The sequence below is a fragment of the Neopelma chrysocephalum genome, unplaced genomic scaffold (assembly GCF_003984885.1).
Source record: "Neopelma chrysocephalum unplaced genomic scaffold, ASM398488v2 Primary Assembly neopelma1_103b, whole genome shotgun sequence".
NCBI lineage: Eukaryota > Metazoa > Chordata > Aves > Passeriformes > Pipridae > Neopelma > Neopelma chrysocephalum.
Genome location: NW_020897767.1, coordinates 6,525,693 through 6,541,202, shown reverse-complemented (window position 1 = coordinate 6,541,202; position 15,510 = coordinate 6,525,693). Strand labels below are relative to the sequence as shown.

Below are 15,510 nucleotides of genomic sequence, written 5' to 3'. Positions count from 1 at the left end.
TGGCTCATTTTAAAATATACTTTTATAGGTCCCAAGATAAAAGATAAAAACGCAACGTGTTTTAAGCTGCTTATGGTGGGTCATCAGCTGGTACCTGTTCCCTGGTAGAGGCAATGCTTTTTTTTTTTTTTTAAATGATCATTTCTCCAGGTAGGTTTCAGGAATAGAAAGAAAATTTATAAAAAGCATGTGATGTTGCCAAGGAAATTAGGACACAGGAATTTAAAATGTGGGAGCAGGCTGAGAGAGCGAACTGCCCGGATCCTGCTGAAGCAGAGTAATGCTTTCTTCCTGCTCTAGTCCTCATCAATGGAGAAGGGAAATCAAGGACGGGCCCAAAGAAAGTGGGAGAGGGTGTAATCCTGCAGGCCAAAGCACCTGCTGTTCCTGTCACAGAATTCTCAGTGATAACTGTCAAAGCTTTCTCTTGTACAGACTTTTGTTACCACACCTGTCGGTTGAGTTTAACCCACCCTTCTCTGTTGTGTTGTCCAGCGGCCCCTGCAGTCCTTTGGACAGGCAGCAAAGAGGTCCAAGGTACAGTAGCCCTGTGTTGGCATGCAGAGGGAGCCCTTCATGCTTGGGGAGCTTTGTTACTTTGTGGAAAGTGCCTTTAGTTTTATTTTCTGGCATCGTAGCTTTGTTTTATTCTGTTGGGTTTTTGTCGTGCCTAGTTGTCTGCTTTTGTGATTTGCCTTCATATTTTTAGTGGCTTTTTATTGTTATGGAGAGAAACACTTTTCCCAAACACTTTTATTTACTTTTCATTAGATGTGCTCTATTGTGCTGGTAGTGCCTTCAAAAGCTGCAATTGCTTGGGTGTTTTCATCCTAAAAGAATTATTTATTCTATTGAAAACATTAAAAATGCAGTTTTCAGCCATTTTGTTTTACATAAAATGAATGGAAAAATAACGGCTTATGGTGTATTTATATAACTTTTTATGAGCCATAGTTTTTAATTTTACATACTTTCCTTCAGTCAAACACAAAGTTAAAGTTAGTTCGGAGCCTTGCTGTATGTGAAGAGTATCCACCACCTCCCACAGCTGAAATATCACAGGACCTCCAGGTAAAAACCACATTACTGAAGTTTCTGAAACAATTTCAAGTAACTTGTTCAAAAGAAAATCTTTTGGGTATTCTTTAAATATGTGGGCACCACCTGGTTTTAATTTTTTTTTCATACAGCTCTAATAGAGGTGATCATGTCAGATGAAGAATTTGCTGCTTTTATGTTTTGCCGACTGTGCTGGTTGATATGTGGGGACAGGAAGAGGGGATTTGTTAGTTTAACTTTTTAGTCTTATAGTGCATTTGAAGGGCTCTTACCTGCTCAAGTGCTGTCTGCAATCAGTAAGCCAGAAACATTGTGATTAGTATGGAGCACAATTTATCAGCTTTTTGTATTTAGGAAATTGAAACAGTTGTAAGTTCTGGTGCTGTAGCTGAATTCCTGCATGTCAGCCACAGTTGCTGGTGGCTGTGTAACACCTGCCTGAGGTGTGTCTGAAGACTAATATATTAGGATGATGTAACACACCTAAAGAAGTTCTTACATGCTGAACAAAATATGTAAAAATACTTGAGAGAATTTAAACAAAATCCAATTTACCTGACTTTACCTTTATGCAAGTCTGGATCTTCAGAGCAAAATCCTTTTACTGGCTTTAGGTTGTATGTATGAATGAGGCCATTAAAGTGCTGCTGTTTTTTCACACCTGTCAAAACTGAAATGATCCTTTGCTGTTATTGAGAAGCTTCTAAACTCTCTTTTTGTGAAAACTCACTTTTGTTAAGAAGGAACCAGTAGAATAGCAGGTGTGAAGAGGTTTTGCTGGGGGAGTGGTTAATTCATTTCTGGGAAAGGATAGGCATTGAGAACTCATGTAGGTGTTTGTCAAGGTAGTTAAAATTCTTTTAGGATTGAAGCACAGAGTATCTAGATTTGTTTTTTTTTTTTCTTGGGGAAGATGAAAAAATAGTATTTTTGTAGGCCTTCAGTAATATACCACAATTTGAAGAGTTGAGTAGGGAAATTAAGAAACCAGGCCTGCTAATTTGATGAAAATCTTAAGTCATAGATTGGAACAGGCTGCAGAGCAAGAGATTAAAAGCCAACAGAAAAGCTAATGCTATTTACAATGACTTACATCCCTGTTGCAATGTTTTATGTAAGATAATAGGCTGAGGGATGTAGCTGGGGCTGAATTGTTTAGTCTGAAGCAGTGCGGTTTAACTTTTCCAGTCACAGTAGCCAATTACAAGAAGACAGAACCCTGATTTGGTGGATGGTTCATCCAGGGTGTATTTCAAACATGAGGCATTAGGCTTTTCCAGCCTCCAGCACTATGCAGGACTATGCATTGAGTGGTTTAAAATCAGACATTTGTAATAAGTGTTCTCTGCAGATGGCATTTGTCACCAAGTCCTCTGGGAATCTGTCCTTGGCTGTGCACTGCCAGGTGGTTGTGGAAAGGAATTATTGTGGAAGTAGGAGGGAGGTAAAGGCCTGTTCTGCAGAATGAATTGAATTGTGATAATGTAAGATGGTACAAAAGGAATCCATAAAGCAAATTGCCTGTTCAGAAACAGAATTAGATCTAACTGTGAGTTTTCTTTAGAAGCAGTAATCTGGAAGAAATGGCTTATGAATCCCAATAGCTGTGCAAGTGATTGTGAGAACAAATTTAGTTCTCTATAGAGTGGAGAAATGCTTGTTGGAGGGTTAGAATGGGAATTTGTTACAAGTTCTGATGCTGGAGTGCACATCCTATGGGACACAAGTCTTACATGCCCTCTGTAACAACCCACACAGGCAATTTCTTCACCCGTTTTGCCTTGTTTCCCAAACAATCTTTGGGAAGGCATGGAAGAGTCCTTCCATAAGCACCAGTCGGCTGCTGGCTGCCTCAAGCCCCCCAGTCTGAGGCACAACATTAGTTGTGCTTGGGACGTGTGAGGGATGCAGTGGCTCAGAGAAGGGAGACAGCCCTCCCTGGCAGCAGGGAAGTCACCTCTGTGATGCTTCCCCTTGCTGGAAGAGTCACTGCTCTGTTGTAATCAGAGGTTGCAACTGAAAAGTGGCTCCCAGCTTTGTGTTAATACTTAAAATGGATTTTAAGACGCAGAGAAAAAAAAAAACATGTTGATGTTGCTGATGATATTTGAAGAATCCCAATTTTTGATTATTAGAAAGTGTAGCCTTGATAGGATGAAAAATGCATATGGTCAACTAGGAACTGGTGTGAGTTTTGGGATAACTTTGTAGTTGTGCCTGTGACTGTCCACCAGTCAGCCCTTCCACCCCAGTGTGTGCAGCAGCTCCAGCGGGGTGAAGTTCTAACACAGGTGTGTGTAGAAGTCACTTTAGCAAGAACCTGCTGCCATTGCTGGCTGCTCCTGTTTTAAGGCTGTGATGGCAGACAGAGCAAAGGAACTCTCTGGAGCAGATCAATCTGTTTTTCTGATACACGAGTTTGTATTTTCCTGAGTAATTGCAACAGGACACAAGATACTGTTCCTCGCTGAGAAACCCAGGTAAGAGCCTCACAAATTGTTAATCCTTGTTAAAAAGCACTGGCAGTCCTTTAGTTAAAGGTGCTGTGAAAGTACAAGCTTATACATTTATTGTGAGAGGAAGAATGAAACTGATACATTTGATCTTTTATCTTTGTAAATACAGTATCTATTCTCTTGCCATCCCTTGCCTAAATGTTGGGTTGTTCTGACTGTGCACTCCAGTAGGAAGTACAAGCACTAGCAAAGGATGATCCCTTTCAGTCCTTTTTAAGGAAGGGCTGTTTTCATATGAATTACAGTTATTAATGTGAGTGACCTTTTTTTATTTAGAAAAAAAAGACAACCTAAAGGAGGGTGAGTGGGAGGAGAAGACAAGGATCTGTCATGTTAGTTTCTATTGACTTGTGTAAATTCAGGTTGGTGTTGGCTTTGGAGATTGCTGGTAAAAAGCCAAGACCCTGGAACACAGGGCTTTGAGAAATATTCCATAATGTTTCCTGATTCTCACCTTTTTTCCAAAATGTGTTAAACTGAAAGAATTTATCAGGTTTTCATGGTTGGGGGGGGGTGTGCTTTGCTTTTTCTTGTTTAATCAAAATGTGGTGACAATATCCTCTGCTACAGTGAAGGCTTGGGATGGGTGATCTGATTCTGTTCAGTCCCAATGCCAGCAGAGACCTGCTGCAAGCAGGATGGGATTAGGAGAGTTTTATAGGGGAAGAGAAGTTAAAAGATTTCTCGGCAGCTTTGCAGTCAAGTAGGTCATATTTAATTAGATGCTACAGTTTTTATAGCATGAAATCACAAGAAAGTGCCCTTTGGTGCACAGTTCTGGTGTATCACACTTTGAAGTAGAACTGGTGTAGTAGCAGAACTGGCTGTTCAGATGGTGATTCCTTTTTTAGCTCCTGTTGGGGAAAGAAGTATGAAAATGATTACTTGCTGAGATCCTTTGACTGAACCATTGCTGTGTGCATTGACTGGAGATGAGTTTAGAACATGCACTCAATCAGTTTTCTAGTGAAGGAACATCAGACTATGAAAATTTCCCTAATTTACTGGTAGTTTTGTAGAGTGTTGTTGTAAAAGGGAGGATAACACGTAGATGGATGGTCAGGAATAATTTCTTAATAAGACAGAAACATGTTTGTTTTTCAAATAACAATTACACAGCTCCTGGGTGAACAGTGAGTGTAATGCACTTTGGAGTGACAATAAACTGCTCATTTGAATTATATTCAGGTTTATGAGGTAAGGAATGCTCAAGACTAGGAAAGAATTCCACAAGAGAGTTCCTTACTAGTGCCTGTGATGGTATTTATCAGGTGTGGTTATAGAGGATCTCACAAGCTGAGAAGTCTTCACACTGTGGTGCTGTGTTGGGGTGTTCATGAATTCCTAAGTTTAATTAGAACATTTAGTGTGGGGGAAAATCTCTCAAAGGGAGAGGTGGTAAAACTGTCAATGAATGTTTTTTCCTCATTGGAAGAAGTTGTTGCTCCAAAGCTGCAGATGGAAAGTCCTGCAGATGGAAAGTGCTGTTTGACCCCCGTGGGATCTGTGCAGGGTTCCCATTGTGCTGCACAGGCAGGAGTGGCTCAGGGTGGACATGTGGAACAGGCTCCAGCCTTGGAGAATCCGGACTATATTTAACTCTGGCCAGATTCCAGGGCTGAGGTCAAGCCTGTGCAATGACACAGGAGGAGAGAAGCTCAGAGCAAGTGCCTGGATGTGGGTGCGAAAGGGTTTGAAGGAAGAGCGAGATCTGCGTGGGAAAGGATCAGGTGCAGGGCAGGAGAGGGATGGGCGAGAATGGACGAGGGGCAGGATCTTTGCGTTGGGAAGGGTCGGATGTCCTCGGGATGGGAAGGTGACAGCATCCACTCAGCTGGCATCTGGGGGAGCAGAACTGACGTTTGAGGGAGTTCAGAGGTAACAGGGGAGTCTCTGGCAGGACTTTGCCAGTCCTGCTCTTGGAGTCACTCAGACACAGAGTCTCCATCGCTCCAAAGCTCCCCTGGCTTTGCTGTCTGAAGGACGTCAGCCCTTCACTGACAATCCTGGGAAAGAGTAAAGCAGGAAAAACAAACTGCAGTCTTTCACTACTCGGGGAACCATTATGTCACTAATTTCAAAGGGAAACTCTTTTTGCTGTGTTTGAGAAACAGGTTTTATGATGGTTCACCTGCTTGTATAAAACCAGGGATTTTGAGATGATTGCACACAAAGCTCCTCTGTCAAAATACACAGCAAGTTGAGGATGTAAGCCTTGATGACAGGTTTGCAAATTTTGCCTTGATATATTGTACTGGAAATATTTCCCCTATTTTTTGTGGATCTGGAAATGCTGGTCTGTCTTAGATTGAAACTTTTTTTTTTTTTTCCTTCTTGGTATAAACCAAATTGAAACTTGAAACAAGCTTTCATAGTAAAAAACAATGAATGGGGGGAAAAAGCATTGTGGATGATGCATTACTAAAACACAGGGGCTGTATAAAATTTATACACCTGAAAAACTGGAATCTTTTCTTATGTGTATGAATTAAGATAGTTTATATTCATTTTGCAATAGCATTTGGGGCCTGGAAGTGTGTGTAAATCTAAAATGTGTGTGGTCCTTTCTCTACCTTTTCTGTACTTTTTGATTTACTAATAAATAATTTTGTTGTGTGGTGACACAGAGCACATGTGGGATTAAAAAGAATATGAAGAAAATTTTTTTTCTTCATTGTTCTGCAGGTAATATAGTACAGAACAGTTCTTCTTCAGGTATTGCATGAAATGATTTGTGTGGTGACTGGTTTTTACTTTTGACAGGAGAAAATTCAGATCCAGTTGTCACAGTCCTTTGAAAAAGAAGAAAAACCTGCAAAAGATGAATCAGAAAAGGAAAAATCCAGTGATAAACTGTCCAGAAAAATGTTATCAAGAGGTTTGCTATCTGTCATTGTCCTTTTAAATGTACTGTGTAGATAAAGAACATATGGAAATGCAGTTCTGCTTCTGGGTCTGCATTGCAGAAACATTGTTTTGTTTTTTGGTGGGTTTTTTTGTGAAAATGAAGCAAATAGATCTCCCTTTGAGCTGGAGAAGGGAGTTGGTCCCAGAGGACACGGTGCTTTCAAGGCTCCATCAAACATATGCAATCCAGCAAATGCTTTTCCTTTCTCTCCTGCCTGGCTGTGCAGACCAGCAGCAAAGCTGTTGTGTTGCCTCAGTTGTGTCCAGGTGTTCCTTGGAAAACTGACTTTACCAGTTAGTGCAAGCTCCTGTCTTACTCCTAGACTTTGTTACAGGACTTGTGAAACCTCAGTGAGAATGGCACAGCCACCTTTGTACTGTTTCTGAGCTTTATTCAAAAGAAGTCCGTGTTCTCGTTTGTTTATTTTACTTCTGAGAGTATCAGAATTTTTTTACAAAGTTTTGGAGTGAGGGTGGAACTACATAAATAAAAAGGACAAGTATTGTGTTTCCACTTAGATATTATTGCATTCTGCATTGAAGATCTAGTCTATCTGCTGGAAATCTTTAGGTTTTAGTCTGAAAGAGAGCTAAATATCTTAGATCACACAGTGTAAAGGAAATACCTTTAAAGACAGACTTCTCTTTGGGACAGGGGGCACTTGTTCCCCTCCTGTCCTGCAGTTCCACATGACCTTCCTCATGTGGCATTTCAGTGCAGCTTGTCCCAGCTGGCAGCCAGGTATTCCTGAAATCAAAAGCACTGGGATGGAGAACTTCACCTGTATTTATAAATCTCAGTCTTGAAATGATGCCTTAAAAAACCCACAAATACCCCCCAGGTAATGATGAGGAGTTGAGAGCAAAGTGACAAAATGCCTGTGGTAGAGCTGTTCTAAATTCAACCAGTATCTCCTCTGGAGGTTCATTACTTCCCAATATAGGATGTGCTAAAATAGAAAATTATGGAATTTAAGCATCAGTCTTCTAGTAATTATAACTAAATCAGTGCTCAGTTGCAAATTAAGAAAATTAAATAATCATTGAATCTCAAAGTTATTTTACCAGGCATAGCATTTTTTTTTCTTCACCTCCTCAGAATCAAGAGTAATCCCAAACTATAAATGCTCAGACTGGGACCTAAGCATAAGTTTGAGTTGTGCCTAACTAAGCTAAGACTAGGTTAACACATAAGTAGTTCTTGCAAGAAATCTAGTTCCAAAAATACTGTTAAAACATCTGTTGGTTTGAGTTCTAGAACCTGGCACTTGAAGGTGCTCATGTAAGGGAAGATTTGGTGTTAAATCATTTCTTTCAGGGGCAGATTTTAGAGGATAGTGTGTAACTTCAAATACTTTCTGTCACTGAAACCTGAAAGGAGAGGAAGGTTGTGAGATTCATTTTGGAAAACATCTAAACATGACATTGAGAAAACAAAGCCCAACAGAACAAGGGTTTTTAGTGATATAAAACAACATTTTGTGAAGGTTAAACTGTCACATTCTGAGTTACAATATTTCTTTGGGCTACATCCAGTAGTTCTGTAGATTGGCTGCTGCTGGTCCACAGGTGTGAACACACCAGGACAATGTAGGATACTGAGGGAATGTAGAAGGCTGGTGGAAATCAGGTGTCTCAAGGTGATCTACTGCAATCTACAGCCAGTTGTTAAGAGATTAGCGGTGTCACTGAAGCTTTTCCTTCCCTATTATACTGGAATCAGGGGATAGTGGGTGGAAGTGTTTAATTTTGGGAATAATGTGCTTAACAGTTACATAGTATTGATCCAAATACATATTATGTTCAGCAATAATTGGAAAAAAGTTGTATTAGTGTTTCTTCAGAGTGTAATTTTGCTTTCTTCCCCCTCACCCTTAGATTCCAGCCAAGAATATACAGATTCCACTGGTATAGATCTTCACGAGTTTTTAGTAAATACATTAAAAAACAATCCCAGGTAAGAATCAGTAATGTCAACTTTCTTCATGTTTTTCTTTCTTCTTGTTGCCTGAGGTGTCACACTACCTGGTTTTTGTTTGTGGTTTTATTTTTTTCCCCTCTCACATGTCTAATACCACATGTCAGTTCTTCAGGAAGAGGTTTTGTTGCACAGGCCATCTCAAACACTGATCCACTGTAATTGGGGTGTTTTTTGAGCACAGGTTCAGGACATTGAAATATGCTTTTCATGTTTAATATGCAAATAATGTGTTCAGTCTGTGTGTGGTTCTCTCCCTGAAGGGACTCTAATGCAGTGTCTCTGGAACTTGTACTCTCTAAGCACCTGCTTGTTTGAGACCAAACTGCCTTCTCTGACTGTAATCTGTCTTGCACTGAATTTGTAGATAAAGGCATTGTTTTTAAGCTGTACTATATAACTATAGTTAGAGATCTTCACTCTGCACATCAGAAACCAAATCTGACCTCATCCAAGTCCACCGTTGGTTAGCAACAGAGTTTACCTGGCTCTGTGTTGAGGTTTGCAGTGTGTCACAGGCTGCCTTGGTTGTCCTTCCCCTCAGGGGGGTTTTGTACTGGGTTTGTGGCTGTACAAGGCCAGAGATTAACTGGGTGCAATTGTGTTCTGTCACAAAAGCTGTTTCACTGCTCTTTGTTATTCATTTGTATTATAGTTAGGAATTCCAATGCAATAATTTATTGGGATTCCATTTTATTGGCAAAAATTTTTAAAATGAGCCATAATAATGGGCCAAAGCCATAGTCCTGTAAAATTAGAAAGGCAGACCTCTGTGAGACTCTTAGGTGGTTCCTATTTCAAGTCATAAAGCATCCCATAAAGTGGAAATAAGGAGTTGTAGGTGTAGATCTCTGTGGGTTTACATGCAGAGTAACTGGGAAGCTTAGTTCTGTGATGTGCACAAATTGTGAACTGTGCAGCAGTGAATTCCATTGCCTGTTGATGGTTCAGCTGAACCAGCATAAGCAGTTCCAAGAACAGTGTTCATTTCTACCACCTTTGCATTTTCAATTCCTCATCACATTGCTCCATGTGCCACCTTTAACCCCCTGGTCGTTGGTGTTATGCCTCCCGTTCCCAGAGCCCTGTCACTATGTCTCAGTGATCCCAGGATGTGCTCCCAGTCCAAGGGCCAGCTGAGGCCTCTGCAAATCTCACTGCCCACACAAACCAACCTCAGCACTGCTTTTCCTCCTGGAGCCTGTTTTCTCAGGGACTGTACTCTCTGTTGAGCCTCCTGGGCAGAGACTTCTTGGAGGGTCTTTGTGCTCTGATTTCTGAGCTGAGAACAGCACGTTTCACTAGGCAGGCTCAAGTCAATATAGCTTAGCAAAAAAAGAATACTTTGTCCTAAAAATGCTGCCTTTGACACCTGGTGGTCCTGTTTACAGTCTGCCATCACCCCTTGATCACAGCTCTGATCTGTGTATTCCTAAGATGAGTACAACCACAGTTATTGGAGTGTCTCATATGTGAGTTGCTGTGTTTTTATTTTCAGGGACAGAATGATGCTGCTGAAATTAGAACAGGAAATTTTAGATTTCATTGGTAATAATGAGTAAGTACTGTACTCTCATAGGAAAAAAGAATTCAAGAGTGTTCCTGTTTATTTAATAAAGCTACTATTCCTTTCTTCCAGAGTTCCAAGAAAAAAGTTTCCCCCAATGACATCTTACCATAGAATGCTGTTGCACAGGGTAGCTGCTTACTTTGGATTAGAGCACAACGTGGACCAGAGTGGGAAGTCAGTCATAGTAAATAAAACTAGCAATACAAGAATGTAAGTGTAAAAGTCTTGAAAAAACCATTTTGATGCATAGATCTGACACCTGGATTATCTGATGCAGTGGTGCTGTAGCAGGTGGGGTCTGTCTCCTCACTGGGAACAGGCATCAAGGAGAGGTGGTTGTGAGATCTTTACGGTTCATGTTCCAGTGCTGTGTAATAATGTCATCTGTTTCATGTTTAACTCTTCTGGGGAACAAGGGATGTTACCTCTAAGTTAGGAATTTTTGTTGCTTTTCTGGCAGAGGTGCATTGCTAACTTTATTCCTGTGAGATACGAATTTATATCAACTGTTTATTTGTTTAAAGATTTACACCAGTGAAGTGTACAAAGTACATTCTTTGTTTCTTTTGGAAAGCAGAACGAGCCTTATCTTAGAATGGGTGAAGGGAGAGGATAAGACTTGCACAACTTTGGCTTTGGTACTGTAAAATTCTACAGGGAAAATTCAGGTGTTGAAGTTCTTTATCAGTTGGAGTAAAGTTGCTTACGGATCTCACATGTCCTTACAAATAAACACAGCAGGGAGGACAGGCAGCACTGGAAGTGTCAACCAGATTAACAAACCATGGTATGGTGCTTTTCTGTGAGGGCTGGGGCATTCTTGGAAAACCCCCTGGGAAAACCCATATTGCAAGAATAGGGGAGCACTGGGGCCACAGCAACCCCAAAACCTGGGTGGAATTGAGGTTTTCATTCAAAGGAGCCACCTGTTCTCTCTGCTCTCTGCACTTGCTCTGTCTTCTCATTCTCTTTCAGAAAGACAAAAGTCTAATGTGTTGACATATTTATGCCACCTAGTTTCTAGTTTTAACTTAAAGAACTTGACTGACACCGTTTTTTTTGTGGTTTTGAACATGAAAACAGGAGTTGACAGTGCCTGCATCCTAATCCCAGTCTCTTTGTACACTCTCTGTAGCTTTGGGAGAAAAAAATCTAATTATCCACCCTAGTTTTAGAGTCAGTAGAACTGAAATGATATGCCACGATGAAATTTCACTTAAGTAGACAATTTCTCCTCAGAAGTTTTTAGAAAAATACATAGAGCCTAAATATACGATATTTATGTATGTGTTTGCTTTGGCTGTACATTCTATATCTAAACTGACTTAGAAAGCCAGGCATTTCTAATCTGTTGCCTTTGCATCTGCTAGCATCTCTAGACTGAAGCTTCAATTGTGGAATAAGAACTAATGAAAGATTGTTTCATTTTTATGGCTTTTAGTCCGTATTTAAATAGCCTCTGAAAGCCCCTGTAGGTGTAGTTACTAATTAGCAGGCATTTCATCTAACCTGCAGACATAAGGATTCTTGATGTTTTCAACATTCTTATTTTAAATCTCTTTGGATATAAAATAAGAATTTAGCAAGAAAACCTGGGAGATGTGCTCCATGTGGAATAAAGCCCAACTTACCTTTTCCTCATAGGCAGGTCCCGGCTCCATCGCCGCTCAGTGATGTTTCTGACATCAACCACCCAGTGCTCACTGGGACGACTCAGTGGAGTGGGAGTTGGTGATTGCAGGGCAGTAAATTCAGAGACCTTTAAAAGAAAGAGGTAAGACAGTCTAAAGGTTCTCTGAAATGCCTGCTAATTATGCCTGGGCAGCCAGTAACTAATAGGTAGGGCTGGCTGTTCTGTAGAAAAGCTCTCCTTGCTCTACCCAGGTAATAAATAAATAACAGAAACAGAGGAGAGTGTACATTTGTTTTGTCTTCTATTGGGCAAATATTTCCTGATTGTCTGAGCTTTTCTCTTATGACAGCAGAAATTTTATTGTCCAGGAACTTGGTATCTCTTTTTAATAACAGGAGTTTGCAAAAGAATCACTTTTTCTTTCACAAAGTAGATAAAATATCAAAGCAATATCTATAATCTGTTACTTCGCCCTCTCCCTATGATCGTGTGAAGCTCTTGCTTGCCTGCATTGTACTGTTCTTCTCCTACTTATTTCTACTTAATTGTGTTTTAGAAGTTTCTGAGTTTCAATGTTCTCTATCTTGTCTTCTGTTTTCCCTTGCAATGAACTTTGAGGTATTGCAGCTCTAGCAGCAAACACTTGTCTGCACTTCCATGCATGCCCAATATCCATTGCATGGCACCAGTTGGGATTCCAGAGCACTTCTGATTCCCCAAGGGCATGTGGTTTGCTTGCCACCTTAACTGGAAATTGCAGAAAAAGCTTTGAAGGAGGAAGAGGTTTTTAAGAGCAGGTTTGTTATGCCTCAGGAACAGGACTTGTCAGGGGTGCACCTCATCTTTTCCATTGCCTGGACAGCCCAAATCTGTGACTTCAGTTAGAATATTAAGTATATTTAACATTATTCTTGAGTATATTTTGGTTTGCTCCACTTTGTCCAGTATATGTTTACAAAACCACACATCTTTTCTTTGTGACACCTTTTCCCAGACCTGACCAAAAGTTTTGTGAGCACATAAAGGACGAGAAGAGCGATGACTTCCAGAAGCGGTACATCCTTAAAAGAGATAACTCGAGTTTAGACAAAGATGACAACCAGGTAAAAGGCCCAGCTTATTTCCTTCCCCTTGCTGCATTTGACTGTATCCATACTATTTTCCTGTAGAAGTTGACACTGTATCACTCACTTTAGATGAGGATACGATTAAAAGATGACAGAAGAAGTAAATCCATAGAAGAACGTGAAGAGGAATATCAGAGAGCTAGAGAAAGAATATTTGCACAAGATGTATGTATCAAAGAAAACCTTTCACTGTGTTCTGTGAGTACTTCACACACATACGTGCACGTGTGGGTTTGTTAAAGGATACTTCTTTCCAGGAAACTTTCTGTTTCCAAAGAGGACTGAGCAGATAAGAATCATTAGTGTGCTCTAAGTGAGTTTTAAATTACATTGAAGTTACTGAGAAATCTTGTTTTCTCTAATCACTGCTGTGTGAAACCCAAGAGACCTTCAAGAACTATTTTGATGTGTTCTCTGGCACCACCTCCTTCAATGCACTTCCCCCTTTTGCATTGTTTTGCCCCCTTACTGCAATTTAAATTCCAGAGTTCTGGTACTGCAATCAGTTCAGTTGTTGCTCAGAGCAATAATTAAAGAAGGAAAAAAACAAGCAAAAAACCCCAAACCCTTTTGTCACTTGTATCTGTAGCAATCACATTTTAAGTGATCACAGTAAAACCATTTCAGGTCCCCTGTGTGAAATTGCAGTCAGGAATCTCCAGTCTAATCCCTGACTGGAGATACCCAGCAGGAAACCTTGTAAGCTGCAATTCAATTGCAAGGAGTGATTATGTTGACTAAAACAGTACAAATATGTCTTAAATGTTTTACTTTTCATAATCCACATTTTCTGACATTTATCTGTAGCTCCTGCACATCCAAACCCACATTCTTATTCTGAAGAGAGAATAATGAGCTGTGAGAGCCTAATTTATTTCTTTTTGTTCACCTTAGCTACAAACAAAAAGAGTGGGCTTTTGAATATAAAATTACCTTTTCCTTAGGAATATTAATTTACCATGTGTATATAATTTACCATTTACCATAGGAGGGGTTCTAGATGCCATTCATATTAATTTCTGCGCTTCTTTGCCCCTCAGTCCCTGTGTTCCCAAGAGAATTATTTCACTGACAAAAGGTAAGAAAATTTGCCGTTTAATTCTGTTTTGTTTTCCTATTTTCTTAATAAATATTAAGCTGTCTTATTAAAATGTCAACAGAATCCAGGAGGAAGAAGCTAATAGTACACAGCAAAGACGACAGATACTTAGGTATTTGATGCTTTCTTTAAACCAATAACCCCCCAGTGTTCTGCATGCATTTCACCTTTTCGTTCTTGGTTTTCTTTCTTTTTTTTTTTCTTTTCCCTTATTTTGCAACTGGTGCTAAAAGCTGAGTTTATAAATTGCAGGATCAATAAGGAGACATCAGGGAGATCAGCCAACAGCCACCAGAGCAGCACTGAGAACGAGCTGAAGTGCTGCGAGCCCCGGCCCTGGAGCAGCACCGACTCCGACAGCTCCCTGCGCAACCTGAAGCCGGCGGTGACCAAAGCCAGCAGCTTCAGTGGCATCTCAGTGCTCACCAGGGGAGACAGCTCTGGGAGCAGCAAGAGCACAGGCAGGCTGTCCAAGACAGGTACAACAAAGTCTGTACAAATCCATGGCTCCATGGGGGTTTGATCCACTTGGGAAGCAGAGTTTTCAAGTGCGTTGTAGGTGGCTTGAAGCCGAGTGTGTTTCGTCTCGTGCAAAGGGCTGGAGAACATTGATCACCCTAAATTTCGATGTATAAAATACTTGGAGTTCAACTCCACAGTTCCAGTGTGGCAAAGCTGCACTGTGCAGCCTTAGGAAACTGCACAGCTATACTGCTAGCTCAGATAAAACAGCACTAAAGCCTAGGAATTGGTAGTTATATTTATTGTGTTATCTTTCTTCTGTTAAATTGCATTGCATATGGTTAAAATGCCCTTTCAGTTTTTAGGTTGCTGAGAAATGAGGTCAGTGGAACAAAGTGTACTGTTAAATTTTAAGGTTAGAAAATGTGAGGCAAAAAAACTCCTCTAAGAGTCTGGGTTTCAGAGATCTGTTAACTTGCAATTAATGTGAAAACAAAATCTCAGAAGATATGGATATGAATCTTTTGTGGGTCAAAAATGAAATGTAATAAATATTTGTATTCCAAATGCCAACATAATTTGATCTGATCTCTAATCTCGTTGTGGAGAATTTCAGGGTTTGTAATACGTGGATGGGTTACTGATGGACTGCTTCAGAATTTGAATTAGAACTGTAAAAAAATCAGAATATAATTGTATGCCTTAATAATGTTGGCTTTGATCTTATTTATAAAATTTGTTTCTAATAAGGATCTGTTCAAATTTTTTTGCTTTCCCTTAAACCACCACTACTTTTTAGGTATATTGCCACACTGCTCTATCTTAATGCAGTAAAACAGTTACAAATTAATCCATTGTATGCTTGTATAAAAAAATTAGATTTCAAGTTATCTCTGCATGTGCTGTAAAACTGTGCCATCACATGGAGTTATTTCATTTAGCAGTGCAGTAATGCTATTTGGCACAGCTTGAAAAGCAACTGCAACCTGACAATGTAGATATAAAATACATTCTTAGAAATATTTGTTGCCTAAATTTCAAGAACATAAATGGGATTCTTAAAAATTTGCTGGAAACTTTATTTTGGCATTCCGAGAACATTCCAGGTTTGGAATGCCCGCCTGCATGGTTGTTGCTTCACTGCAGTTCCAGGTTGTGG

General features: G+C 40.1%; 1 protein-coding gene across 13 annotated transcripts in view; it reads left to right on the top strand.

The window, feature by feature from the left end:
• The window catches only part of R3HDM1 (R3H domain containing 1), a 77,088-nt gene that overhangs the window by 36,083 nt on the left and 25,495 nt on the right, over window positions 1-15,510 (top strand). For 8 of the 13 annotated variants that reach the window (XM_027695862.1, XM_027695865.1, XM_027695864.1 and 5 more), the window contains exons 4-14: window positions 496-537; window positions 982-1,071; window positions 6,339-6,453; window positions 8,361-8,439; window positions 9,959-10,018; window positions 10,100-10,240; window positions 12,658-12,766; window positions 12,860-12,955; window positions 13,831-13,868; window positions 13,951-14,001; window positions 14,142-14,368. In XM_027695862.1, the coding sequence (XP_027551663.1) occupies window positions 496-537; window positions 982-1,071; window positions 6,339-6,453; window positions 8,361-8,439; window positions 9,959-10,018; window positions 10,100-10,240; window positions 12,658-12,766; window positions 12,860-12,955; window positions 13,831-13,868; window positions 13,951-14,001; window positions 14,142-14,368 (1,048 nt within the window). Of the gene's footprint in view, window positions 1-495; window positions 538-981; window positions 1,072-6,338; window positions 6,454-8,360; window positions 8,440-9,958; window positions 10,019-10,099; window positions 10,241-11,571; window positions 11,805-12,657; window positions 12,767-12,859; window positions 12,956-13,830; window positions 13,869-13,950; window positions 14,002-14,141; window positions 14,369-15,510 lie in introns of those variants that run through there. The other 5 variants (XM_027695863.1, XM_027695869.1, XM_027695860.1 and 2 more) reach the window with 4 other exon arrangements.